Source organism: Athene noctua, chromosome 39 (genome assembly GCF_965140245.1).
Source record: "Athene noctua chromosome 39, bAthNoc1.hap1.1, whole genome shotgun sequence".
Classification (NCBI taxonomy): domain Eukaryota; kingdom Metazoa; phylum Chordata; class Aves; order Strigiformes; family Strigidae; genus Athene; species Athene noctua.
The window spans coordinates 535420-562306 of record NC_134075.1 but is presented as its reverse complement, the minus strand read 5'-3'; the positions used below and the strand labels follow the sequence as shown (position 1 = coordinate 562306).

The following is a 26887-nucleotide window of genomic DNA, read 5'->3' as shown; positions in this document are numbered from 1 at the left end:
CCTGAGCTGCCTTGGAGTAAAGGAGGGAGTTGGGCCTGAGTAACCGTGGAGTAACCCTGGAGTAAAGCGGGAGTAACCTCGGAGTAAGCTCCTCCCAACTCAGGGAGGCCCCCCCACAACCCGAGGGGGGGGGGTGGGTAATAAACCCCGCGCAAGGTCCGAGTAACCCTGGAGTAAAGTAGGAGTAACCTCGGAGTAAGCTCAGAAGGGCACCGCCACTCCCCAAATCCCCGCCCCAAGGTGGCCCCGCCCCCTCCAAAGCCCCGCCCCTGCAGGGGGGGAGGGGGGGGGGGCCCATATAGACTCTTATTTATAATATTGCCTTGAAAAAATAAAATTCGACGTAAATTGGGGGGGGGGGGGGGAGGAGGAACCCCCAAAATGGGAGGGAACCCCCCCCAAAAAATCGGGGGGGGGTCCCCCACACTGGTAGGGGGGGTCCCCCCCTCCCCCAAAATCCAGCAGCGGCTCTTCAATGGGGTGGGGGGGGGGGGGTGGGGGGGGGGATATGGGGGGGCCAGAATTACAGTTCCAAGGCCCCCCCCCCCCCCCCCCCGTAGTTTTTGGGGTTCGCCCCCTCCCCCAGTTTTGGGGGGCAGTCCCCTCCCCCCTCAGTTGTGGGGTGTGTCCCCCCCTTCTCCCCCCAAATTTTGGCGGGGGGGGGGGGTTGCAGCAGCAATCCGTGGGGCTGTGGGGAGAGGAAAAGGTTACGGGGGGGGGGGCCCCAAAAACGGATGACACCCCCCCCCCAAATTTACCCCCCCTCTTTTTTTATCAGGGCTGACTTTAGGGGGTCTCCGTGTTTTTGGGGAGCCCCCAAGGCTCTTCTATAGGTGGGGGGGGCCCCGATTTTGGGGAGTATCCGAGCCCCAGATTTTGGGGGGGGGGGGGCCCTCGAAATTATTTTTTTTTTGGGGGGGGGGGGGGTGTCTCCTATTTTGGAGCGGATCCCCGCTTTTCAAACCCCCAACTATTTCGTTCCCCATTTCTAGGGGCTGCCCCAAAAATTTGGGGGGCGCCCCAAAAATTTGGGGACACCCCCCCCCCCCCCATTTCCAGAAAGATGGGGGGGGGGGGGGGGGAATGTCTCATTTTGAGGGTTATTCCCCATATTTTGGGGAATATTTTTCCTTTTTTGGGGTGAGCTGAACCCCAGTTTTGGGAAGGCGAATCGATTCGGGGCGGGGGGTGTCAGCTATTTGGGGGGGGGGGGGGGGTGTCCCCGCGATTTTTTTTAGGGGGGGGGGTCACCCCGATTTTTGGGGGGTCCTACCTGCCCGGCGTCAGAACTCGGTATCAAGCACCCGAAAGGCGGAAGAACCTGTGGGGGGAAAAAAAAGATGGCGGGGTGTGTGTGTGTGGGGGGGGGTGAGGTAGAGACCCCAAAAAATAGGGAGGGGGGACCCCAAGGGGTCCTCAGATTTGGGGGGGGGGGGTCCCCCAGATTTGGGGGGTCCCCGATTTTGGGGTGCGGACCTTGGGGGGGGAGAGAGGCCGAGCGCAGCCCCGGCTCCTTCTGCAGCTGGATCTCCTTCAGCGCGAAGATGGAGGTGGCTGGGGGGGCGTGGCCTAAGATCAGGGGGCGTGGCCACGCCAAAAAGGGGCGTGGCCATACCCTGAGCCCACTCCCCCTGTCGTGGCCACGCCCCCGTGTATTTGCATCACTCTGCCGACAGCCAACCCCAACGAGGCAAAGACACCCCGCTCCCTCCCTCGGAAAGCTCCGCCCACCCGCAGCTAAGCCCCGCCCCTAGAGCCCGCCCACCCACAACCACCATTAGGCTCCTCCCCCCGGTGAGATGCCACGCCTCCATGATGTCACTTGTAAACCCCGCCCCTAGAAAGATCCTGCCCCCAGCTGTAGCTCCACCCACCCCAAGCCCCGCCCCCAGAAAGGCCCCACCCCAAGCCCCGCCCCTGCTCTAGCTTCAGATACTCCCAAGCCACACCCCCAGCTGTAGCTCCACCCGCCCAAGCCCCACCCACAGATGGCCCCACCCCATTTAGCTCCACCCACCCCAAGTCCTGCCCAGGAATACCCTGCCCCGAGCCCTGCCCCCCCGATTGAGCTCCACCCACCGCAAGCCCCACCCCCTTGTAGCTCCACCCGCTCCCAAGCCCCACCCATTAGAAGGCTACGCCCCATTTAGCTCCACCCACTCCCAAGCCCCACCCGTGAGAAGGCCACGCCCCATTTAGCTCCACCCACTCCCAAGCCCCACCCTCCCTTTAGCTCCATTCACCCCAAGCCCCGCCCCCGCTGGAGCCCCACCCACTCCAAACCTTCCATCACTCCCTCTTGCCCCTCCAGAGCCCCGCCCACTTCAGCAACGCCCCCAAGCCCAACCCACTCCAAGCCACGCCCATTCAACCCCACCCAAGCCACACCCTCCCTGGACCTCCATCACTCCAACGTCCCCCACGAAGCCGCACCCACCCGGATCCCCACCCGCCGAGGCCCCGCCCCCCGCCTGAGACCCCGCCCCCCCGCCCGAGGTCCCGCCCACTCACTGTCGGGCAGGGTGGCCACGCGGGGGCCCAGGCAGGCGAAGAAGGGGTGGCCCATGGCCTCCGCCGCCGGCAACCGCCGCCGCCCCTCGAACTGACCCCGCCCACCGCGTCAGGACACGCCCACAGCCGCGGCCAGGCCACGCCCACTTCTGTGGGCGTGGCCCCGCCATTCCCCGCCCCCATCACCCCGCCCCTCGCGCCCCCCCCAGGGGAAGGAATCACCTTTGGGATGTTTGGGGCAAAATTAGGGAGATTTGGGCAAATAAAAAAAGAGTTTGGGTCAAATAATTGGGATTTGGGGCAAATTAAAGGGATTTTAGGGCAAATAAAAAGAGTTTGGGTCAAATAATTGGGATTTGGGGCAAATTAAAGGGATTTTGGGGCAAATAAAAAGAGTTTGGGTCAAATAATTGGGATTTGGGGCAAATTAAAGGGATTTGGGGGCAAATAAAAAGAGTTTGGGTCAAATAATCGGATTTGGGGCAAATTAAAGGGATTTTGGGGCAAATAAAAAGTTTAGGGCAAATAATTGGGATTTGGCGCAAATTAAAGTGCTTTCGGGGCAAATAAAAAGAGTTTAGGGCAAATAATTGGGGTTTGGGGCAAATTAAAGGGATTTGGGGGCAAATAAAAAGAGTTTAGGGCAAATAATTAAGATTTGGGGCAAATTAAAGGGATTTTGGGGCAAATAAAAGGAGTTTGGGTCAAATAATTGGGATTTGGGGCAAGTTAAAGGGATTTTGGGGCAAATAAAAAGAGTTTAGGGCAAATAATTAAGATTTGGGGCAAATTAAAGGGATTTTGGGGCAAATAAAAGGAGTTTGGGTCAAATAATTGGGATTTAGGGCAAATTAAAGGGATTTTAGGGCAAATAAAAAGAGTTTGGGTCAAATAATGGGATTTGGGGCAAATTAAAGGGATTTTGGGGCAAATAAAAAGAGTTTAGGGCAAATAATTGGGATTTGGGGCAAATTAAAGGGATTTTGGGGCAAATAAAAAGAGTTTAGGGCAAATAATTGGGATTTGGGGCAAATTAAAGGGATTTTGGGGCAAATAAAAAGAGTTTGGGTCAAATAATTGGGATTTGGGGCAAATTAAAGGGATTTTGGGGCAAATAAAAAGAGTTTAGGGCAAATAATTGAGATTTGGGGCATATTAAAGGGATTTTGGGGCAAATAAGACTTTAGGGCAAATAATTGGGATTTGGGGGAAATTAAAGGGATTTTGGGGCAAATAAAAGGAGTTTGGGTCAAATAATGGGATTTGGGGCAAATTAAAGGGATTTGGGGGCAAATAAAAAGAGTTTAGGGCAAATAATTGAGATTTGGGGCAAATTAAAGGGATTTTGGGGCAAATAAAAAGAGTTTAGGGCAAATAATTGGGATTTGGGGCAAATTAAAGGGATTTTGGGGCAAATAAAAAGAGTTTGGGTCAAATAATTGGGATTTGGGGCAAATTAAAGGGATTTTGGGGCAAATAAAAAGTTTAGGGCAAATAATTGGGATTTGGGGCAAATTAAAGTGCTTTCGGGGCAAATAAAAAGAGTTTAGGGCAAATAATTAAGATTTGGGGCAAATTAAAGGGATTTTGGGGCAAATAGAAGGAGTTTGGGTCAAATAATTGGGATTTAGGGCAAATTAAAGGGATTTTAGGGCAAATAAAAAGAGTTTGGGTCAAATAATGGGATTTGGGGCAAATTAAAGGGATTTTGGGGCAAATAAAAAGAGTTTAGGGCAAATAATTGGGATTTGGGGCAAATTAAAGGGATTTTGGGGCAAATTAAAGGCGTTTGGGTCAAATAATTGGGATTTGAGGCAAATTAAACGATTTTGGGGGCAAACAAAAAGCCCGGGCAGGGCGTCACCGTGCGCAGGGGCGTGGCTTGGGAAGCCCCGCCCACACCGAAGGGGGGGCGTGGCTTGGCTTGGGGGCGTGGCTCCACCCTCACCTGCAGCAGCTGCCCCAGCAGGTCGGCGCCATCGTGATCCAGCCTGGGGGGGGGGGGGGGATGTCAGGTACCCCCCGACCCCCCCAAAAGGGGGCAGGAGGATGCGGCAGCCCCCCCCGCAATCTTTGGGGTCCCCCCCCGCCCCCCCCGCCGTGGGTCAGACCGTGGGGCGTGGTGCAGGAGCCCCTCGGGGGGGTACGGGGGGTACTTGTGTGCCCGGAACTCGGCGTTGCCCCCGATCCCCGGCCACGTCTCCTCCGTCGGGGTCCCTGCGGAAACGGGGGGGGGGGGGGGGGGTCACCCCAAAACCTACCCCCCCCCCCCTCCCTGCCGCCCCCCCCACGGGATCCCCAAGTCCCGCTGACACCCCCCAAGTGACCCCTGAGCCCCCCAAGTGACCCCTGAGCCCCCCCCGGACTCTCCCAAACCCCCCCCAGTGCCCCCCCCCGGCAAACCCCAGACCCCCCCCCATTGCACAGGGACCCCCCCAAACGACCCCAAAAGCTCTTCCTTTGCCCCAAATTCCCCTTATGGAAGCCAAACTCTTTTTATTTGCCCCAAATCCCCTTAATTTGCCCCAAATCCCTTTATTTTGCCCCAAAAGCCCCTTAATTTGCCCCAAATCCCCCAAATTCTCCAAATTTCCCCCCAAATTCACCCCAAATCCCTGCCAAATTTCCCCCAACTCCAAAAATTTGCCCGAAATCCCCCAAATTTCCCAAAAAATTTGCCCCAAATCCCTCCCAAATTTCCCCCAACCCCCCAAAATTTGCCCCAAATCCCCCAAATTTCCCCCCAAAACCAAAAATTTGCCCCAAATCCTCCAAAATTTGCCCCAAATTTCCCCCAAACACCCAAAATTTGCCCCAAATCCCCCCAAATTTCACCCAAACCCCTCAAATTTCCCCCAAATCCTCCAAAATTTGCCCCAAATTTCCCCCAAACACCCAAAATTTGCCCCAAATTTGCCCCAAATCCCCCAAATTTCCCCCAAACCCCCAAAATTTGCCCCAAATTTCCCCCAAATCCGCCAAATTTCCCCCAAACCCCCAAAATTTGCCCCAAATCCCCCAAATTTCCCCAAAACCCCCAAAATTTGCCCCAAATCCCCCCAAACCCCCAAATTTCCCCCAAATCCCCCAAATTTCCCCCAAACCCCCAAAATTTGCCCCAAATCCCCCAAATTTCCCCCAAACCCCCAAAATTTGCCCCAAATCCCCCCAAATTTCACCCAAACCCCCCAAATTTCCCCCAAACACTCCAAAATTTGCCCCAAATTTCCCCAAAACCCCCAAAATTTGCCCCAAATACCCAAATTTCCCCCAAACCCCCAAAATTTCCCCCAAATCCCCCAAATTTCCCCAAAACCCCAAAAATTTCCCCCAAACCCCCAAAATTTGCCCCAAATCCCCCCAAATTTCACCCAAACCCCCCAAATTTCCCCCAAACACTCCAAAATTTGCCCCAAATTTCCCCAAAACCCCCAAAATTTGCCCCAAATACCCAAATTTCCCCCAAACCCCCAAAATTTCCCCCAAATCCCCCAAATTTCCCCAAAACCCCAAAAATTTCCCCCAAACCCCCAAAATTTGCCCCAAATCCCCCAAATTTCCCCCAAACCCCCAAAATTTGCCCCAAATCCCCCAAATTTCCCCAAAACCCCCAAAATTTGCCCCAAATCCCCCCAAACCCCCAAAATTTGCCCCAAATCCCCCAAATTTCCCCCAAACCCCCAAAATTTGCCCCAAATCCCCCCAAACCCCCAAAATTTGCCCCAAATCCCCCAAATTTCCCTCAAACCCCCAAAATTTGCCCCAAATCCCCCCAAACCCCCAAATTTCCCCCAAATCCCCCAAATTTCCCCCAAACCCCCAAAATTTGCCCCAAATCCCCCAAATTTCCCCCAAACCCCCAAAATTTGCCCCAAATCCCCCCAAATTTCACCCAAACCCCCCAAATTTCCCCCAAACCCCCAAAATTTCCCCCAAATTTCCCCCAAATCCTCCAAATTTGCCACCCCCACCCGCCCAAATTTGCCCCAAATTTCCCCGCCCCCCCCCCAATTTGCCCCAAACCGCCGTTTTTTGCCCCATACCGAGCAGGCGGAAGATGAAGTGCAGCTGCTCCTCCACGGTGGAGCCGGGGAACAGCGGCCGCCCCGTCACCATCTCCGAGAAGATGCAGCCCACGCCCCTGCAGCACCATGCCAGGCCCTCGTGCAAGGCTCACGATCCTCGTGCAAGGCCCAAGACCCTCGTGCGAGACACCCCCCACCCTCACCCCCCCAGCGGATGGACAAGGGCTGCTGGTCCTCGTGCAAGACCCCCTGGGCTCGCTCACTGCCACGTCCTCATCCTTGTGCAAGCCCCCCCCCCAGTCCTCGTGGGAGGCCCTCGTGCAAGAGACTCCCACCAAACCCCCTCTGGTGCCATGTAGGAACACACAATCCCTGTGCAAGAACCTCAGGCCACTCCCCAGCACCCGTGCAAGACCCCCCCAGCCCTCGTGTGAGCTCCCCCAGCCCTCATGCAAGCCCCCCCAGCCCTCGTGCAAAAGCCTTGTGCAAGAGACCCCCCACCAAACTCCCTCTGGAGCCACGTAGGAACCAGCAGTCCCCGTGCAAGAACCCTGGGCTGCTCCCCAGTCCCCGTGTGAGCCCCCCCAGCCCTCATGTGAAGCCCCCTGGCTCTCGTGCAAAACCCTCGTGCAACAGACCCCCACCAAACCCCCTCTGGAGCCATGTAGGAACCCATAGTCCCCGTGCAAGAACCCGGGGCTGCTCCCCAGCCTCTGTGTGAGCCCCCCCAGCCCTTGTGTGAACACCTCCAGCTCTCGTGCAAAATCCTTGTGCAAGAGACCCCCACCAAACCCGCTCTGGAGCCACATAGGAACATGCAGTCCCAGTGCAAGAACCCTGGGCTGCTCCCCAGCCCCCGTGTGAGCCCCCCTAGATATCATGTGACCCCTCCCGGCCCTCGTGCAAAACCCTCGTGCAACAGACCCCCACCAAACCCCCTCTGGAGCCACGTAGGAACACGCAGTCCCCGTGCAAACATCCTGGGCGCCCCCCCCACCTCCCGTGTGAGCCCCCCCCCAGCTCCCGTACGAGTCTCCCTGGCCCTCGTGCACGGCCCTCGTGCACTCACCACATGTCAATCTGGGTGGAATACTCGGTGGAACCCAGCAGGATGTCGGGGGGGGCGGTACCACAGCGTCACCACCTCGTTAGAGTACGTCTTCGTCGGGATGGATTTAGCCCGGGCCAAGCCTGGGGGGGGGCAGAAAAAGGGGTTATGGGGGGGCCCTGGGGGGAATTGGGGTCCCCGAGGGGGTACTGGGGGGGGAAATGGGGTCCCTGGGGGAGAAAATTGGGGTCCTGGGGGGGGAATTGTGGTTCCTGGGGCAGGAATTTGGGTGCCCAAGGGGGTCCTGGGGGAGCAATGGGGGTCCCTGGGGGTGAAAACAGGGTCCCGGGGGGGTAATGGGGGTCCCTGGGGCAGGAATTGGGGTCCTGGGGGGGCAAATTGGGGTCACTAAGGGGGGAAATGGGGGTCCTGGGGGGGAATTGGGGTTCCTGGGGCAGGAATTCGGGTGCCCAAGGGGGTCCTGGGGGAGCAATGGGGGTCCCTGGGGGTGAAAATGGGGTCCCTGGGGGGGTAATGGGGGTCCCTGGGGCAGGAATTGGGCTCCTGGGGGGGCAAATTGGGGTCACTAAGGGGGGAAATGGGGGTCCTGGGGGGGAATTGGGGTTCCTGGGGCAGGAATTCGGGTGCCCAAGGGGGTCCTGGGGGAGCAATGGGGGTCCCAGGGGGGGAAATGGGGTCTCTTGGGGGGGAAAATTGGGGTCACTGAGGGGGGAAATTGGGGTCCTGGGGGGCAAACGGGGTCCCTGGGGGGCAACTGTGTTCCCTAAGGGGGTCTTGGGGGTGCAATAGGGGTCCCTTGGGGTGGGAATTGGGGCCCTGGGGGTCTCTGGGGAACAATTGGGGTCCCTGGAGGGAAAATTGGGGTCCCCAACGGGGTCCTGGGGGGGGGGCAAGGGGAGTCCCTGGAGTGGAAATTGGGGTCCTGGAGGGAACTTGGGGTCCCTGGGGGGTGAAATTGGGTCTCCAGGGGGTGGAATTGGGGTTCCGGGGGGGGGAAATGGGGTCCCCAAGGGGGTCCTGGAGGTTTGGGGGGCTTGGGGGAGGGTGTTGGAGAACTTTTGGGGGTCTCCAGGTGGGTTTTGGGGTTCCCAGGGTGGATTTGGGAGGTTTTGGGTGCCCTGGGGTGACTCCTGGGGGTCCCAGGGTGGGTTTTGGGGTCCCAGGGTGGGTTTTGGGGGTCCCAAGGTGCGTTCGGGGGTCCCAGGGTGGGTTTTGGAGTCCCAGGGTGGGTTTTGGGGGTCCCAAGGTGCGTTCGGGGGTCCCAGGGTGGGTTTTGGGGTCCCAGGGTGGGTTTTGGGGGTCCCAGGGTGCGTTCGGGGGTCCCAGGGTGGGTTTTGGGGTCCCAGGGTGGGTTTTGGGGGTCCCAAGGTGCGTTCGGGGGTCCCAGGGTGGGTTTTGGGGTCCCAGGGTGGGTTTTGGGGGTCCCAAGGTGCGTTCGGGGGTCCCAGGGTGGGTTTTGGGGGTCCCAGAATGGGTTGGGGGGGCTCTGGGGGTCCCAGGGTGCGTTCGGGGGTCCCAGGGTGGGTTTTGGGGGTCCCAAGGTGGGTTTTGGGGGTCCCAAGGTGCATTCGGGGGTCCCAGGGTGGGTTTTGGGGGTCCCAGAATGGGTTGGGGGGGCTCTGGGGGTCCCAGGGTGAGTTTGGGGGTCCCAGGGTGGGTTTTGGGGTCCCAGGATGGGTTGGGCGGGCTCTGGGGGTCCCAGGGTGAGTTTGGGGGTCCCAGGGTGGGTTTTGGGGTCCCAGGATGGGTTGGGGGGGCTCTGGGGGTCCCAGGGTGCGTTCGGGGGTCCCAGGGTGGGTTTTGGGGGTCCCAAGGTGGGTTTTGGGGGTCCCAAGGTGCATTCGGGGGTCCCAGGGTGGGTTTTGGGGGTCCCAGAATGGGTTGGGGGGGCTCTGGGGGTCCCAGGGTGAGTTTGGGGGTCCCAGGGTGGGTTTTGGGGTCCCAGGATGGGTTGGGCGGGCTCTGGGGGTCCCAGGGTGAGTTTGGGGGTCCCAGGGTGGGTTTTGGGGACCCCAGAAGGGGTTGGGGGGGGCTCTGGGGGTCCCAGGGTGAGTTTTGGGGTCCCCCCGGGGGCATTTCAGGGGTGCGGGGGGGGGGGTGTGTGATGATTTGGGGGACCCTGGTGCTCTGGAAGCGGGGGAGGCTTTGGGGGTTCCCAGGGCAGACCTGGGGGGGGGGGGGGGTAGGGGAGGTGTTTTGGGGTTCCCGAGGGGTCTTTTAGGGGGTTTTGGGGTTCAGGGGGTGGGGGGGAGGTTTCGGGGGGCCCCCCCTGACCGAAGTCGGCGAGTTTGAGGTCCCCCCGTCGGCTGAGCAGGAGGTTCTGGGGCTTGAGGTCGCGGTGCAGCACCTTGTGCCGGTGGCAGAAGGCCAGACCCCGCAGCAGCTGGAAGAGGAAGAGCTGCCCGCCCCCCCCCAAAATGGCCGCTTGCACACTCGTTGCACACTCATTGCACACTCGTCACACGCCCCTCGCACAGTCGTGGCCCCCACGCACCGGTAACGCCCCTTTGTGCAGCCCGGAACCCCTCGTGTCCTCCTGGGAGACCCCACGCTTCCTCCTCTGCTCACTTGCACACTCGTCGCATGCCCCTTGCACACTCATTGCACGCTTGTCACACACCCTTCACACAATCGTGGTCACCCACACACCGATAACGCCCCTTTGTGCAGCCCTGAACCCCTCGTGTCCTCCTGAGAGACCCCGCGCTTCCTCACCTGCTCCCTTGCACACTCGTTGTACGCCCCTTGCACATTCGTTGCACACTCATTGCACGCTTGTCACACACCCTTCACGCAATCGTGGTCACCCACACACCGGTAACGCCCCTTTGTGCAGCCCTGAGCCCCTCATGTCCTCCTGGGAGTCTCCACGCTTCCTCCTCTGCTCCCTTGCACACTCATCGTACACCCCTTGCACAATCGCTGCACACTCACTGCACACTCGTCACACACCCTTCACACAATCGTGGTCATCACACACTGATAATACCCCCTTGTGCAACCTGAAATCCCTCATGTCCTCCTGGGAGACCTCGCACTTCCTCCTCTGCCCCCTTGCACACTCATTGCACTCTCCTTGCATGCCCCTTGCACGCTCATTGCACACTTGCCACACACTCATCACGCACCCCTCGCACAGTCATGGTCACCCACACACCGATAACGCCCCTTGGTGCAGCCCCAAACCCCTCGTGTCCTCCTGGGAGACCCCACACTTCCTCCTTTGCTCCCTTGCACACTTGTCGCACACTCATCGCACGCTTGTCACACACCCTTCACACAGTTGTGGTCACCCACGCACCGATAACGCCCCTTTGTGCAGCCCTGAACCCCTCGTGTCCTCCTGGGAGTCCCCACGCTTCCTCCTCTGCTCCCTTGCACACTCATCGTACACCCCTTGCACAATCGCTGCACACTTACTGCACACTCGTCACACACCCTTCACACAAACGTGGCCCCCATGCACCAATAACCCCCCTTTGTGCAACCCCAAACCACTCGTGTCCTCCTGGGAGACCCCACGCTCTCTCCTCTGACCTTTTGCACACTCGTCACACGCCCCTTGCATGCTCATTGCACACTCATCACACACTCGTTACACGCCTCTCGCACAATCACAGTCCCCACACACTAACACCCCTTTGTGCAGCCCCGAACCCCTCGTGCCCTGGGCGATCCCACACTTCCTTCTCTGCACCTTTGCAGACTCGTCGCACACCCCTTGAACACTTGTTGCACACTTATGACACGCCCCAGACCCCTTCACACACCCCTTACATGGCCCTTGCACGCCCCACACCCCCCCCCATGCCCCTCGCATGCCCCAGACCCCCTTGCACACCCCTCACACACCCCAGACCCCTTTGCACAGCCCTTGAATGCCCGACACGCACCCAGACCCCCCCACACACCCCTCGCACGCCCCTTGCACACTCCTCACACACCTCTTACAAGCCCCTTGCACGCCCAGGATCCCTTCGCACACCCCTTGCATGTCCCAGACGCCTTTGCACAGCCCTTGCACTCCCCTTGCACGCCCCAGACCCCCTCCCACCCCCCTCGCACATCCCAGACCCCTCGCACGCCCCTTGCACACCCCTTACAAGCCCCCTGCACGCGCAGGATCCCTTTGGACACCCCTCGCACGCCCCAGATGCCCTTGCACACACCTCACACACCTCTTGCACGCCCCAGACCACCTCCCATGCCCCTTGCACATCCCAGACCCCTCACACGCCCCTTGCACACCCCTTACAAGCCCCTTGCACGCCCAGGATCCCTTTGCACACCCCTCACACACCTCTTGCACGCCCCAGACCCCCTTGCACACTCCTCACGCACCCCTTGCACACCCCAGACCCATGTGCACAGCCCTTGAGCGCCCATCACACACCCAGACCTTCCCCCACGCCCCTTGCACGCCCCTCACACACCCCAGACCCCCCCATGCCTCTTGCACGCCCCTCACACACCCTAGACCCCTCCCACACCCCTTGCACGCCCCTCGCACACCCCAGGACCCCCCATGCCCCTTGCACGCCCCTCGCACGCCCCTCGCACACCCTAGACCCCTCCCACACCCCTTGCACGCCCCTTGCACACCCCAGACCCCTCCCCACACCCCTTGCACACCCCAGACCCCCCCATGCCCCTTGCACACTCCTCACACGCCCCTCGCACACCCCAGAACCCGCATGCCTCTTGCACGCCCCTCGCATACCCTAGACCCCTCCCACACCCCTTGCACGCCCCTCGCACACCCCAGACCCCCCCCATGCCCCTTGCACGCCCCTCGCACGCCCCTCGCACACTCCTCGCACGCCCCTCGCACACCCCAGAACCCCCATGCCTCTTGCACGCCCCTCGCACACCCTAGACCCCTCCCACACCCCTTGCACGCCCCTCGCACACCCCAGGACCCCCCCATGCCCCTTGCACGCCCCCCGCACACCCCAGACCCTCCCACGCCCCTCGCCCACCCCAGGACCCCCCCATGCCCCTTGCACGCCCCTTGCACGCCCCTTGCACGCCCCTCGCACGCCCCTCGCACACCCTGACGTTGTGGATGCTGATGACGCTGCCGCAGTCGTCCAGGTACTGCTTGAGGTCCCGGTCCTGAAATGGGGGGGGGGGGGGACCCCCAAAAAAAAGTTTTGGGGGGGCAGGGGGGTGAGGGGGGTCCTCGGGGGGGGCTGGGCGGGATTTGGGGGGTCCCCGGGGAGGGATTTGGGGGACCCAGGAAGGATGGGGGGGGGGGGCCTGGAGGGATTTTGGGGGGGTCCCCGGGGGGATCTGGGGGGCCCACGGGGGATTTTGGGGTCCCTGAGGGGTTTGGGGGACCCAGGGGCGATGTGGGGTACCTGGGGGGACCCCAAGGGATTTTGGGGTGCCAGGGAGGGGTAGGGGGGAGCTCTGGGGAATTCTGGGGGGAAGGGAGGATTCTGGGGCGCAGGGTCAGGTTTTGGGGCGCACTGTCCGTTTTTGGGGCGCAGGGTCAGGTTTTGGGGCGCAGGGTCAGGTTTTGGGGCGCAGGGTCCGTTTTTGGGGCGCACTGTCCGTTTTTGGGGTGCAGGGTCAGGTTTTGGGGCGCAGGGTCCGTTTTTGGGCTGCAGGGTCCATTTTTGGGGCGCAGGGTCAGGTTTTGGGGCGCAGGGTCTGTTTCTGGGGCGCAGTGTCCAGTTTTGCGGTGCACTGTCTGTTTTTGGGGTGCACTGTCCGTTTTTGGGGCGCAGGGTCAGTTTTTGGGGTGCAGGGTCAGGTTTTGGGGTGCACTGTCCGTTTTTGGGGTGCAGGGTCCGTTTTTGGGGTGCACTGTCCATTTTTGGGGCGCAGGGTCAGGTTTTTGGGGCGCAGGGTCAGGTTTTGGGGCGCAGGGTCCGTTTTTGGGGCGCAGGGTCAGGTTTTGGGGCGCATTGTCCGTTTTTGGGGCGCAGGGTCCGTTTTTGGGGTGCAGGGTCTGTTTTTGGGGCGCAGGGTCAGGTTTTGGGGTGCACTGTCCGTTTTTGGGGCACAGGGTCAGGTTTTGGGGCGCAGGGTCCGTTTTTGGGGCGCAGGGTCAGTTTTTGGGGTGCAGGGTCAGGTTTTGGGGCGCAGGGTCAGGTTTTGGGGTGCAGGGTCCGTTTTTGGGGTGCAGGGTCCGTTTTTGGGGCGCAGGGTCAGTTTTTGGGGCGCAGGGTCAGGTTTTGGGGTGCACTGTCCGTTTTTGGGGTGCACTGTCCGTTTTTGGGGTGCAGGGTCAGGTTTTGGGGCGCAGGGTCAGGTTTTGGGGCACAGGGTCCGTTTTTGGGGTGCAGGGTCCGTTTTTGGGGCGCACTGTCCGTTTTTGGGGCGCAGGGTCCGTTTTTGGGGCGCAGGGTCAGGTTTTGGGGCGCAGGGTCCGTTTTTGGGGTGCACTGTCCGTTTTTGGGGCGCAGGGTCAGGTTTTGGGGCGCAGGGTCCGTTTTTGGGGCGCAGGGTCTGTTTTTGGGGCGCAGGGTCCGTTTTTGGGGTGCACTGTCCGTTTTTGGGGCACAGGGTCCGTTTTTGGGGCGCAGGGTCCGTTTTTGGGGCGCAGGGTCTGTTTTTGGGGCGCAGGGTCCGTTTTTGGGGTGCACTGTCCGTTTTTGGGGCGCAGGGTCCGGTTTTGGGGCGCAGGGTCCGTTTTTGGGGCGCAGGGTCAGGTTTTGGGGCGCAGGGTCCGTTTTTGGGGCGCACTGTCCGTTTTTGGGGCGCAGGGTCAGGTTTTGGGGCGCAGGGTCCGTTTTTGGGGTGCACTGTCCGTTTTTGGGGCACAGGGTCCGTTTTTGGGGCGCACTGTCCGTTTTTGGGGCGCAGGGTCCGTTTTTGGGGCGCAGGGTCCGTTTTTGGGGTGCACTGTCCGTTTTTGGGGCACAGGGTCCGTTTTTGGGGCGCAGGGTCCGTTTTTGGGGTGCACTGTCCGTTTTTGGGGTGCACTGTCCGTTTTTGGGGCGCAGGGTCAGGTTTTGGGGCGCAGGGTCCGTTTTTGGGCTGCAGGGTCCGTTTTTGAGGCGCAGGGTCCGTTTTTGGGGCGCAGGGTCAGGTTTTGGGGCGCAGGGTCCGTTTTTGGGGCGCAGGGTCCGTTTTTGGGGTGCACTGTCCGTTTTTGGGGCACAGGGTCCGTTTTTGGGGCGCAGGGTCCGTTTTTGGGGTGCACTGTCCGTTTTTGGGGTGCACTGTCCGTTTTTGGGGCGCAGGGTCAGGTTTTGGGGTGCACTGTCCGTTTTTGGGGTGCACTGTCCGTTTTTGGGGCGCAGGGTCCGGTTTTGGGGCGCAGGGTCCGGTTTTGGGGTGCTCACCAGGTACTCGAAGACGAGCGTGAGGCACTGGGGCGTGTGGACGATGTCGTGCAGCGTCACCACGTTGGCGTGTTTCAGGTCCCGCAGCAGCGACACTGGGGGGGGGGGGGGTGACACCAAATTGGGGACACTTGGGGACACGTGTGACACGTGGGGTCACCCCAGCAGCCTCAGCCCCTCCCCTCGTGCAAATCCTCGTGCAAGGCAGCGCACACACCCCCCCCACCTCCCCCGTATCACCACCGAACCCCTCCTGGTGTCACCCCAACCCCCTTGGTGTCACCCAAGTGTCACTTGTCACCCCCCCCACGGTGTCCCCGTCGCCCCCCTGTCCTCGTGCAAGCCCTCGTGCGAGCTCACCCTCGCGAATGGCCGTGCACGGGGCCCCCTCCTCGTGCTCCAGGCGGATTTCCTTCAGGGCCACCAAGTTCTCGGTCAGTTTGCTGCGGCCTTTGTAGACGGTGGCGTAGGTGCCCTGGGGACATCGGGGACATCGGGGGGACACGGGGACGTTGGGGACATCAGAGGGACATGGGGACATCGGGGGGACACGGGGACATCAGGGGGACACAGGGACATTGGGGACATTGGGGACACAGGGACACTGGGGGATGTTGGGGACATCAGAGGGACATTAGGGGACATCGGGGGGACACGGGGACATCAGGGACATTGGGGACATGGGGGATACTGGGGACACTGGGGGACATCAGGGACATCAGAGGGACATTAGGGGACATTGGGGGAACACAGGGACATTGGGGACATCAGAGGGACATGGGGACATCGGGGGGACACGGGGACATCAGGGACATCAGAGGGACATGGGGGATACTGGGGACACTGGGGGACGTTGGGGACATCAAAGGGACACAGGGACATTGGGGACATCAGAGGGACATTGGGGACATCGGGGGGACACGGGGACATCAGGGACATTGGGGACATGTGGGATACTGGGGACACTGGGGGACGTTGGGGACATCAGAGGGACATTAGGGGACATCGGGGGGACATGGGGACATCAGAGGGACACAGGGACATTGGGGACATTGGGGACACAGGGACACTGGGGACATTAAGGGGACATTGGGGACACTGGGGGCTATGGGGACATCGGGGGGACATTGGGGACATGGGGGATACTGGGGACACTGGGGGACGTTGGGGACATCAGAGGGACATGGGGACATTGGGGGGACACGGGGACATCAGGGACATCAGAGGGACACAGGGACATTGGGGACATTGGGGATACTGGGGACACTGAGGGACGTTGGGGACATCAGAGGGACATGGGGACATCAGAGGGACATGGGGACATTGGGGACATCAGGGACATCTGGGGACACAGGGACATTGGGGACATTGAGTGGACATTGGGGACACTGGGGGCTATGGGGACATCAGGGGGACATTGGGGACACTGGCAATACTGGGAACACTGGGGGACACTGGGGACATCTGGGGGACATGGGGACTTTGGGGACACGGGGGACATTTGGGACATTAGGAGGACATATGGGGACATTGGGGACATCGGGGACACTGAGGACATTGGGGACATCGGGGACATCGGGGACATCGGGGGACACAGGGACACTGGGGACATTAAGGGGACATTGGGGACACTGGGGGCTATGGGGACATCCGGGGGACATTGGGGACATTTGGGGACACGGGGACATTTGGGACATCTGGGGACACAGGGACATTGAGGGGACATTGGGGACATCAGGGACATTGGGGTCACTGAGGGCATTGGGGACATCAGAGGGACACTGGGGGGACACTGGGGACACTGGGGGGACACTGGGGGGACACTGGGGACATCGGGGGCCATGGGGGACATACGGGGGGACGCACGGTGGCCCCACCCCGTCCCAGTCCATACTGGGCCAGGCCCTCACCTCTCCCAGTTTGTCCAGTTTGACGTAGGTCTCCAGCTTCCCGAAGCCGATCTCCGACTGGGGACGGGGGGTGACAAGGTTACTGGGAGAACTGGGAGGCACTGGGAGGGGGCACCAGCCCCTCCCACCCCTCCACTGGTTCATACTGGGATGCAGCAAAGCTCTGGGGGTGCTGCTGGAGGGGACTGGGAGCAACTGGGAGGCCCTTAGGAGTGATACTGGGCTTTACGAGTCCATACTGGTTTATACTGGTTTATACTGGGATGTACTAGGGAGGGGCAGCGCAGGCAGCAGCTGAGGGGCTGCCTCCAGAGGGGACTGGGAGGCCCTGGGGGGGTTCCCATTACTTCCCACCCCTTCCCATGATTCCATACTGGTTTATACTGATCCATACTGGTTTCTACTGGTTTATACTGGTTTCTACTGGGACGCACCAGGGGGACGCGGTGCAGGCAGCAGCTGAGGAGCTGCCTCCAGAGGGGACTGGGAGCCCCTTGGGGGCGGGTCCCATTACTTCCCACCCCTTCCCATGATACCATACTGGTTTGTATTGGTCCATACTGGTTTATACTGGTCCACACTGGTTTACACTGGTTTCTACTGGGACGCACCAGGGGGACGCGGCGCAGGCAGCAGCTGAGGAGCTGCCTCCAGAAGGGACTGGGAGACCCTGGCGGGGTTCCCGTTACTCTCTATCCCTCCCTATCAATCTATACTGGTCATACTGGTCTATACTGGTTTATACTGGGACACACTGGGGAAACACAGCCCAGGCGGCGGCTGAGGAGCTGCCTCCAGAGGGGACTGGGAGGCCCTTGGGGGGGGGGGTGTGTCCCATTATTTCCCACTCCTTCCCATGATACCATTTATATTGGTCCATACTGGTTTATATTGGTCCATACTGGTTTATACTGGTCCATACTGGTTTACACTGGTTTCTACTGGGACGCACCAGGGGGACGCGGCGCAGGCAGCAGCTGAGGAGCTGCCTCCAGAAGGGACTGGGAGACCCTTGGGGACATTCCCACTACTTCCCACCCCTTCCCATGATTCCATACTGGTTTATACTGGTTTATACTGGGCCATACTGGTTTATACTGGTCCATACTGGTTTACACTGGTTTCTACTGGGACGCACCAGGGGGACGCGGCGCAGGCAGCAGCTGAGGAGCTGCCTCCAGAAGGGACTGGGAGACCCTTGGGGACATTCCCACTACTTCCCACCCCTTCCCATGATTCCATACTGGTTTATACTGGTTTATACTGGTTTATACTGGTCCATACTGGTTTCTACTGGGACGCACCAGGGAGACGCGGCGCAGGCGGCGGCTGAGGGGCCCGGGCAGCCCCAGCCGGTCCAGCCCCCCCTCGGGCAGGCGGGTGTCGGCCGGCAGCGACAGGCGCTTGTTGATGTCCTGGGGGGGGGGGGTTACAAGTGACCCCCGGGGCCCCCCAAAATCTGTCGGGGACCCCCCAAAACCCCTCAGGACCCCCCCCAAAATGCCCCGGGACCCCCCCCTCCCAGGCCCTCAGGGATCCCCCAAATTATCCAGGACAACCCCAAAGCCCCCCCCGAATCCATCAGAAGCCCCCAGGACACCCCCCAAAGCCCCCCCCGGACACCCCAAAGCCCCCCAGGACCCCCCGAATTTCCCCCAGGACCCCCCAAGCTCCCCCCAAACCCCCCCAGCATGCCCCAAATCCCCCCAGGACCCCCCCAAATCCCCCGCGGACCCCTCAGAAGCCCCCCAAAAACCCCCCAACCCCCCCCCAGGACCCCTCAAGACCCCCCCAAATCCCCCCCGGACCTCTCAGAAGCCCCCCAAGACCCCCCCAAATCCCCCCGGACCCCTTAGAAGCCCCCCAAGCCCCCCCACAGGACCCCTCAGAAGCCCCCCAAAAACCCCCCAACCCCCCCCAGGACCCCTCAAGAGCCCCCCAAATCCCCCCGGACCCCTCAGAAGCCCCCCAAGAGCCCCCCAAACCCCCCCCAGGACCCCTCAGAAGCCCCCCAAGCCCCCCCCAAACCCCCCCAGGACCCCTCAAGAGCCCCCCAAATCCCCCCCGGACCTCTCAGAAGCCCCCCAAGACCCCCCCAAATCCCCCCGGACCCCTTAGAAGCCCCCCAAGCCCCCCCCAAACCCCCCCAGGACCCCTCAAGAGCCCCCCAAATCGCCCCCAGACCCCTCAGAATCCCCCAAGCCCCCCCCAAACCCCCCCCAGGACCCCTCAGAAGCCCCCCAAGCCCCCCCCAAACCCCCCCAGGACCCCTCAAGAGCCCCCCAAATCGCCCCCAGACCCCTCAGAATCCCCCAAGCCCCCCCCAAACCCCCCCCAGAACCCCTCAGAAGCCCCCCAAGACCCCCCCAAACCCCCCCAGGACCTCCCAAATCCCCCCGGACCCCTTAGAAGCCCCCCAAGACCCCCCCAAACCCCCCCCAGAACCCCTCAGAAGCCCCCCAAGACCCCCCCAAACCCCCCCAGGACCCCTCAAGAGCCCCCCAAATCGACCCCAGACCCCTCAGAATCCCCCAAGCCCCCCCCAAACCCCCCCAGGACCCCTCAGAAGCCCCCCAAGCCCCCCCCAAACCCCCCCAGGACCCCTCAAGAGCCCCCCAAACCCCCCCCAGAACCCCTCAGAAGCCCCCCAAGCCCCCCCCAAACCCCCCCAGGACCCCTCAAGAGCCCCCCAAACCCCCCCCAGGACCCCTCAGAAGCCCCCCAAGCCCCCCCCAGGACCCCTCAAGAGCCCCCCAAATCACCCCCAGACCCCTCAGAAGCCCCCCAAGACCCCCAAAACCCCTCCGAAGCTCCCCTCCAAGTTCCACAAAATCCCCCAAAGCCCCCCCCCCCCCCCAGGGACTCCCCCCAAAACCTCTCCCCTTCCCCCGAGCCCCCCCACCTCGGAGGAGCCGGGGCGCGGCGGGTGCTGGCGCAGGCGCAGGCGCACGGGGGACGCCACCTCCTCCGAGGACGTCCCCGAGGGGGGGTCGCTCTCCCCGTCCGAGCCCATGCGCCCCTCGTCCGCCCCTGCCTCTGGGGGGGGGGCAAAAAAAAAAGAAATAGGGGGGGTCAGGGTACCCCAAAACCCCCCCCACCCCCCCCCTCAGGACTCTCGAAGCACCCGCTGAGGTATAAAGAAACCCCCCAAACTGCCCCCACCCATACTCGGGGACCCCCAAAATCAACACACCCCCCCCCCCCCCCAAAGGTCCCCCCTGACCGTCAGGGAACCCCCAAATCCACCCCTAGGGGCCCCCCCCATTGGCCCCGACACTCCCCCAGGGACCCCCAAATGCCCCCCCCAAGCCCCCAGGACCCCCCCAAAAAGTCCAGCCCACCCCCCCCAGACCCCGCCAAATCCCCCCCCCCAAGCCCCCAGGACCCCCCCCCCCATCCTCCAGGGTCCCCCCAGACCCCCCCAAACCCCCCCCCAAAGCCCCCAGGACCCCCCCCCATCCTCCAGGGTCCCCCCAGACCCCCCCAAACCCCCCCCCAAGCCCCCAGGACACCCCCCCCCCCCCCCCCCCAAGGAATAGGGGAGACAAGGAGGGGGGGGGGGGGGGGGCAGAGCCGTGGGGACATTTTGGGGGGACACGGGGACACGCGGGGGGACATGGGGACATGGAGGGGGGGGGACACGGGGGGGCCAGGTGGTGACACAGGAGGGGACACGGGGACAGGATGAAGGGACAGATGGAGGGACACTGGGGGGGGGACACGACCCGGGGGGGGGGGGGACACGGGGACAGATGGGGACATGGGGGGTCACGGGGGGGTCACAGAGAACTTGGGGGGTTCACAGGGACATGGGGGGGTCACGGGGGGGGGCACCGCAGCCGCTCTTAAAGGGACAGGCACCCCCCAATCCCTACCTGAGCCCTCTTAAAGGGACAGGCACCCCCTAATCCCCACCTGAGCCCTCTTAAAGGGACAGGCAGCCCACAATCCCCACCTGAGCCTCTTAAAGGGACAGGCACCCCCAATCCCCACCAGAGCCCTCTTAAAGGGACAGGCACCCCCTAATCCCTACCTGAGCCCTCTTAAAGGGACAGGCACCCCCTAATCCCCACCTGAGCCCTCTTAAAGGGACAGGCACACCCCAATCCCTACCTGAGCTCTCTTAAAGGGACAGGCACCCCCTAATCCCCACCTGAGCCCTCTTAAAGGGACAGGCACCCCCCAATCCCTACCTGAGCTCTCTTAAAGGGACAGGCACCCCCTAATCCCTACCTGAGCCCTCTTAAAGGGACAGGCACCCCCCAATCCCTACCTGAGCCTCTTAAAGGGACAGGCACCCCCAATCCCCACCTGAGCCCTCTTAAAGGGACAGGCACCCCCCAATCCCCACCTGAGCCCTCTTAAAGGGACAGGCACCCCCCAATCCCCACCTGAGCCCTCTTAAAGGGACAGGCACCCCCAATCCCTACTTGAGCTCTCTTAAAGGGACAGGCACCCCCCAATCCCTCCCTGAGCTCTCTTAAAGGGACAGGCACCCCCCAATCCCTACCTGAGCCCTCTTAAAGGGACAGGCAGCCCACAATCCCTACCTGAGCTCTCTTAAAGGGACAGGCACCCCCCAATCCCTACCTGAGCCTCTTAAAGGGACAGGCACCCCCCAATCCCCCCCTGAGCCCTCTTAAAGGGACAGGCACCCCCAATCCCTACCTGAGCTCTCTTAAAGGGACAGGCACCCCCAATCCCTACCTGAGCTCTCTTAAAGGAACAGGCACCCCCAATCCCCACCTGAGCTCTCTTAAAGGGACAGGCACCCCCAATCCCCACCTGAGCCCTCTTAAAGGAACAGGCACCCCCAATCCCCACCTGAGCTCTCTTAAAGGGACAGGCACCCCCCAATCCCCACCTGAGCCCTCTTAAAGGCACAGGCACCCCCAATCCCTACTTGAGCTCTCTTAAAGGGACAGGCACCCCCCAATCCCCACCTGAGCCTCTTAAAGGGACAGGCACCCCCAATCCCCACCTGAGCTCTCTTAAAGGGACAGGCACCCCCAATCCCCACCTGAGCCCTCTTAAAGGGACAGGCACCCCCCAATCCCTACCTCAGCCCTCTTAAAGGAACAGGCACCCCCAATCCCCACCTGAGCTCTCTTAAAGGGACAGGCACCCCCCAATCCCCACCTGAGCCCTCTTAAAGGCACAGGCACCCCCAATCCCTACCTGAGCTCTCTTAAAGGGACAGGCACCCCCCAATCCCCACCTGAGCCTCTTAAAGGGACAGGCACCCCCAATCCCCACCTGAGCTCTCTTAAAGGGACAGGCACCCCCAATCCCCACCTGAGCCCTCTTAAAGGGACAGGCACCCCCCAATCCCTACCTCAGCCCTCTTAAAGGAACAGGCACCCCCAATCCCCACCTGAGCTCTCTTAAAGGGACAGGCACCCCCCAATCCCCACCTGAGCCCTCTTAAAGGCACAGGCACCCCCAATCCCTACCTGAGCTCTCTTAAAGGGACAGGCACCCCCCAATCCCCACCTGAGCCTCTTAAAGGGACAGGCACCCCCAATCCCCACCTGAGCTCTCTTAAAGGGACAGGCACCCCCCAATCCCCACCTGAGCCCTCTTAAAGGCACAGGCACCCCCAATCCCTACCTGAGCTCTCTTAAAGGGACAGGCACCCCCCAATCCCCACCTGAGCCTCTTAAAGGGACAGGCACCCCCAATCCCCACCTGAGCTCTCTTAAAGGAACAGGCATCCCCCAATCCCCACCTGAGCCCTCTTAAAGGCACAGGCACCCCCCCAATCCCCACCTGAGCCCTCTTAAAGGGACAGGCACCCCCAATCCCCACCTGAGCCTCTTAAAGGGACAGGCACCCCCCAATCCCTACCTGAGCTCTCTTAAAGGAACAGGCACCCCCAATCCCTATCTGAGCTCTCTTAAAGGAACAGGCACTCCCCAATCCCCACCTGAGCCTCTTAAAGGGACAGGCACCCCCAATCCCTACCTGAGCTCTCTTAAAGGAACAGGCACCCCCCAATCCCCACCTGAGCCCTCTTAAAGGCACAGGCACCCCCCAATCCCTCCCTGAGCTCTCTTAAAGGGACAGGCACCCCCAATCCCTACCTGAGCCTCTTAAAGGGACAGGCACCCCCCAATCCCTCCCTGAGCTCTCTTAAAGGGACAGGCACCCCCAATCCCCACCTGAGCTCTCTTAAAGGGACAGGCACACCCCAATCCCTACCTGAGCTCTCTTAAAGGGACAGGCACCCCACAATCCCTACCTGAGCCCTCTTAAAGGCACAGGCACCCCCCAATCCCTACCTGAGCTCTCTTAAAGGGACAGGCACCCCCCAATCCCTACCTGAGCTCTCTTAAAGGGACAGGCACCCCCCAATCCCTACCTGAGCCCTCTTAAAGGGACAGGCACCCCCAATCCCCACCTGAGCCCTCTTAAAGGGACAGGCACACCCCAATCCCTACCTGAGCCTCTTAAAGGGACAGGCACCCCCCAATCCCTACCTGAGCCCTCTGAAAGGCATAGGCACCTTCTACTCAATCCCCAGACTCTTAAAGGGACAGGCACCCCTCCCTTAGTGGGGCGGGGTTCCCCTTAAAGGGGTGGGGGCTCCTTTCAAATGGGCAGGGTGCCCCTTAAAGGGCAAGCGCTCACCGCTGTCGCTGCCGTGGCCGTCGCGGGGCTCCCCCAGGCTTTTCTCGGGGGCGCGGCCCCCCCGCAGCGTCATTGACAGCTGCCGCTTGATCTTCTTCATCCGGTCCATGGTGGAGCCCTGGGGGGAATCGGGGGGGGGGGGGGGGGCAAACGCCTCAGGTCACCCCCAAAATTTCTGTCTCCCACCACAAACTCCTGCTCCCGCCCCCCAAAATAACTGAGTCCCTCCACCACGAATGTTTAGGGGGGGGGGGTGTCGTGTGTCCCCCCCCCCCCAGGGATGACAGAGTCCTGCCCAGATGCTTGTGTCCCCCCCCCCCACAAAAGCCTGCCCCCCCCCCAAGAACTCCTGCGCCCCCCCAAATTCCTGGGTCTCCCATGAATGCCTTGCCCCCCCCCCCCAAAACTCCTGGATCCCCCCAAATTCCTGAGTCTCCCACGAACGGCTCCCGCGCCCCCCCCCCCCAGCTCCTGGCACCCCCCAAAGGCCGGGGCCCCGCCCAAAATTCCTGCCCCCCCCCCCCCAAACGCCCTGGGTTCCCCCCAAATTCCTAGGATCCCCCCCAAATACCTGCCTCCCCCCCCAAATTCCTGGACCCCACCCAGAACTCCTGGGATTCCCCTGAACGTCTGGGCCCCCCCAAAACTCCTGAGCCCCCCCCCCCCCCCAAATTCTTGGATGACCCAAAACTCCTGCCCCCCTCCCCCCCCCCCGAATTCCAGGGTCTCCCACAAATGCCTGGGCCCCCCCAAACACCTGCCCCCCCCCCCCCAAACCTCCTGGAACCCCCCAAATTCCTGAGTGTGTGTGTCCCCCCAAAATTCTTGGGTCTCCCACAAATGCCCGGGCCCCCCCCCCCAAATTCCTGGGTCTCTTACGAACGCCTGAGCCCCCCCAAAACTCCCCGCCCCCCCCAAATTCCTGGGTCTCCCACAAACGGCTCCTGCGCCCCCCCCCCAGCTCCCGGCCGCCCCCCCCCAACGCCTGGGGCCCCCCCCAAACTCCTCGCTCCCCCCCCCCACGAATTCCTGGGGCCCCCCCGACCCCCTGGGTGACTCTGGGCGTGGCCACTTAGGGGTGTGGCCACGGGGGGGCGTGGCCTCCCCTCAGGCCGCCTCACCGCGATGGTTTTGGGGGGGGGGGGGGGGAGGGAATGAGGGGGTCCCGGGGGGGTCCCGGGGGGGTCCCGGGGGGTTCCCCCGTTACCGGCTCAACGGCGCGGGGCCCTCCCAGAAATCCTCGGCCATGGCGGGGCCGGGCCCGACCCCGCGGGCGGCTCCGGGGGGGCCGGGCCGGGCCGGGCCGGGCGGGAGGCGGCTGAGGGGCGGCGGGAAGCGGCGGCGCAAGATGGCGGCGGCGGCGGGGGCGGGGCCTGCTGACGTCAGGGAGACGGGGAGGGGCCGCGGAGGGGACGGACACGCCCACCCGCTGCGGCCCCCGACGGCGTACGTGACGTCACATCCGGCCGGGACTGCCCCTCCCGTCGGCACACACCCCCCCCCCCCCCCGCGGGGGTTACTCGCGCTTTACGCGGGGTTTACTCCTCTGTCGGCAGAGAAAGGGGGCCGACCCCACCCCCCCGCCTGCACGTGGCTCCACCCCCTCCCCTCACCCCGGGTTTACACACACCCTACTCCGGGTTTACACACCTTGCTCCGGGTTTACACCCCCCCTGATCCGGGTTTACACACACCTTACTCTGGGTTTACACCCCCCCCCGATCCGGGTTTACACACACCTTACTCCAGGTTTACACACCCCCTGATCCGGGTTTACACACACTTTACTCCGGGTTTACCCAACCCCTATTCCGGGTTTACACACACCTTACTCCGGGTTTACACCCCCCCTGATCCGGGTTTACACACACCTTACTCTGGGTTTACACCCCCCCGATCCGGGTTTACACACACCTTGCTCCGGGTTTACACCCCCCCTGATCCGGGTTTACACACACCTTACTCCAGGTTTACACACCCCCTGATCCGGGTTTACACACACTTTACTCCGGGTTTACCCAACCCCTATTCCGGGTTTACACACCCTCTGTTCTGGGTTTACACACACCTTGCTCTGGGTTACACACACCTTACTCCGGGTTTACACCCACCCTGATCCGGCTTTACACACACCTTACTCTGGGTTTCCACACACCCTACTCCAAGTTTACACACACCTCACCCCTTGTTTACACACCCCTTATTCTGGGTTTACACCTTACTCCAGATTTACACACATCTTACCCTCGGTTTACACACACTTTACTCTGGGTTTGTACACACTTTGCTCTGGCTGTGAATGTGCTTTACTCTGCGTTTACACATACTTTGCTCCGGGTTTACACAGTCCCTGATCCGGGTTTACACACCTCCTGATCCGGGTTTATACACACCTTACTCCGGCACACACTCTACTTCAGGTTTACACACACCTCACTCCGGGTTTACACACCCCCTATTCTGGGTTTATACACACCTTAACCCGGGTTTACACACACTTTATTCTGGGTTTGCACACACTTTGCTCTGGCTGTGAATGTGTTTTACTCCGCGTTTACACACACTTTGCTCCGGGTTTACACACCCCCTATTCCAGGTTTACACACACCTTACTCTGGGTTTGCACACACCTTACTCCAGGTTTAAAAATGCGTTGCTCCCTGTTTCCACTCGCCTTGCTCTCTATTTACTCACTCTCCTGATTTTAAACTCACGGTACTCCGAGTTCATACCCACTTCACTGCAGGTTTACACACTCCTTACTCTAAGCTCACACAGGCTTTACTCTGGGTCTGCACACACCGTACTCCAGGTTCACACAGACTTTACTCCAGGTTTATGCACACTTCAGCCTGGGTTTCCACATACCTTACTCCAACTTTAAACAAACTTTCCTCTACCTTTACACCGACTTTACTCCATCTTTAAACAGATTTTTACTCCAGGTTTATGCACACATCAGTCTGGCTTTCCACGTAGCTGACTCCAACTTCACACAAACTTTACTCTGCCTTTACACCGACTTTACTCCATCTTTACAGAGACTTTACTCCGGGTTTGTGCACACCTTACTCTAAGTTTACGCACACTTTACTCCAGGTTTCCATGCGCTTTACTGCAGATTTATAACTTACCCCACGTTTATAGAAACTTCAGTTTTACAGTGATTTTACTCCAAGCTTACACAGACTTCACTCCAGCTTTATGCGCATTTCAGTCTGGCTTTCCACGTAGCTCACTCCAACTTCACACAAACTTTACTCCGCCTTTACCCCATCTTTACACAATCTTTACTCCAGCTTTGCGCACACCTTACTCCAGGTTTACGTAGACTTTACTCCAGGTTTCCATGCGCTTTACCACAGATTTATTCCACATTTATAGAAACTGGACGTTGGTTTTACAGCGATTTTACTCCAGGCTTACACACACCTTACTCCAGGTTTA

At 60.9% G+C, this 26887-nt stretch overlaps 2 protein-coding genes across 2 annotated transcripts in view; both read right to left on the bottom strand.

Moving 5' to 3' along the window:
• Window positions 1–543: 543 nt before the first annotated feature.
• Window positions 544–24802, bottom strand: CDK16 (cyclin dependent kinase 16). The gene is given in 18 exon segments (XM_074931091.1): window positions 544–688; window positions 1274–1321; window positions 1477–1554; window positions 2512–2602; window positions 4460–4502; window positions 4623–4728; window positions 6555–6652; window positions 7606–7658; window positions 7660–7727; window positions 9880–10003; window positions 12658–12720; window positions 14901–14995; window positions 15261–15375; window positions 16811–16867; window positions 18115–18225; window positions 19713–19846; window positions 23441–23558; window positions 24648–24802. Coding segments are annotated over 16 exon segments (1383 nt in total). The 5' UTR covers window positions 23550–23558; window positions 24648–24802; the 3' UTR covers window positions 544–688; window positions 1274–1283.
• Window positions 24803–26342: 1540 nt separating this feature from the next.
• UXT (ubiquitously expressed prefoldin like chaperone) overlaps window positions 26343–26887 on the bottom strand; it is a 3976-nt gene continuing 3431 nt past the window's right edge. The window contains 1 exon segment of the mRNA XM_074931090.1: window positions 26343–26362. Within this exon segment, the coding sequence (XP_074787191.1) occupies window positions 26343–26362 (20 nt within the window).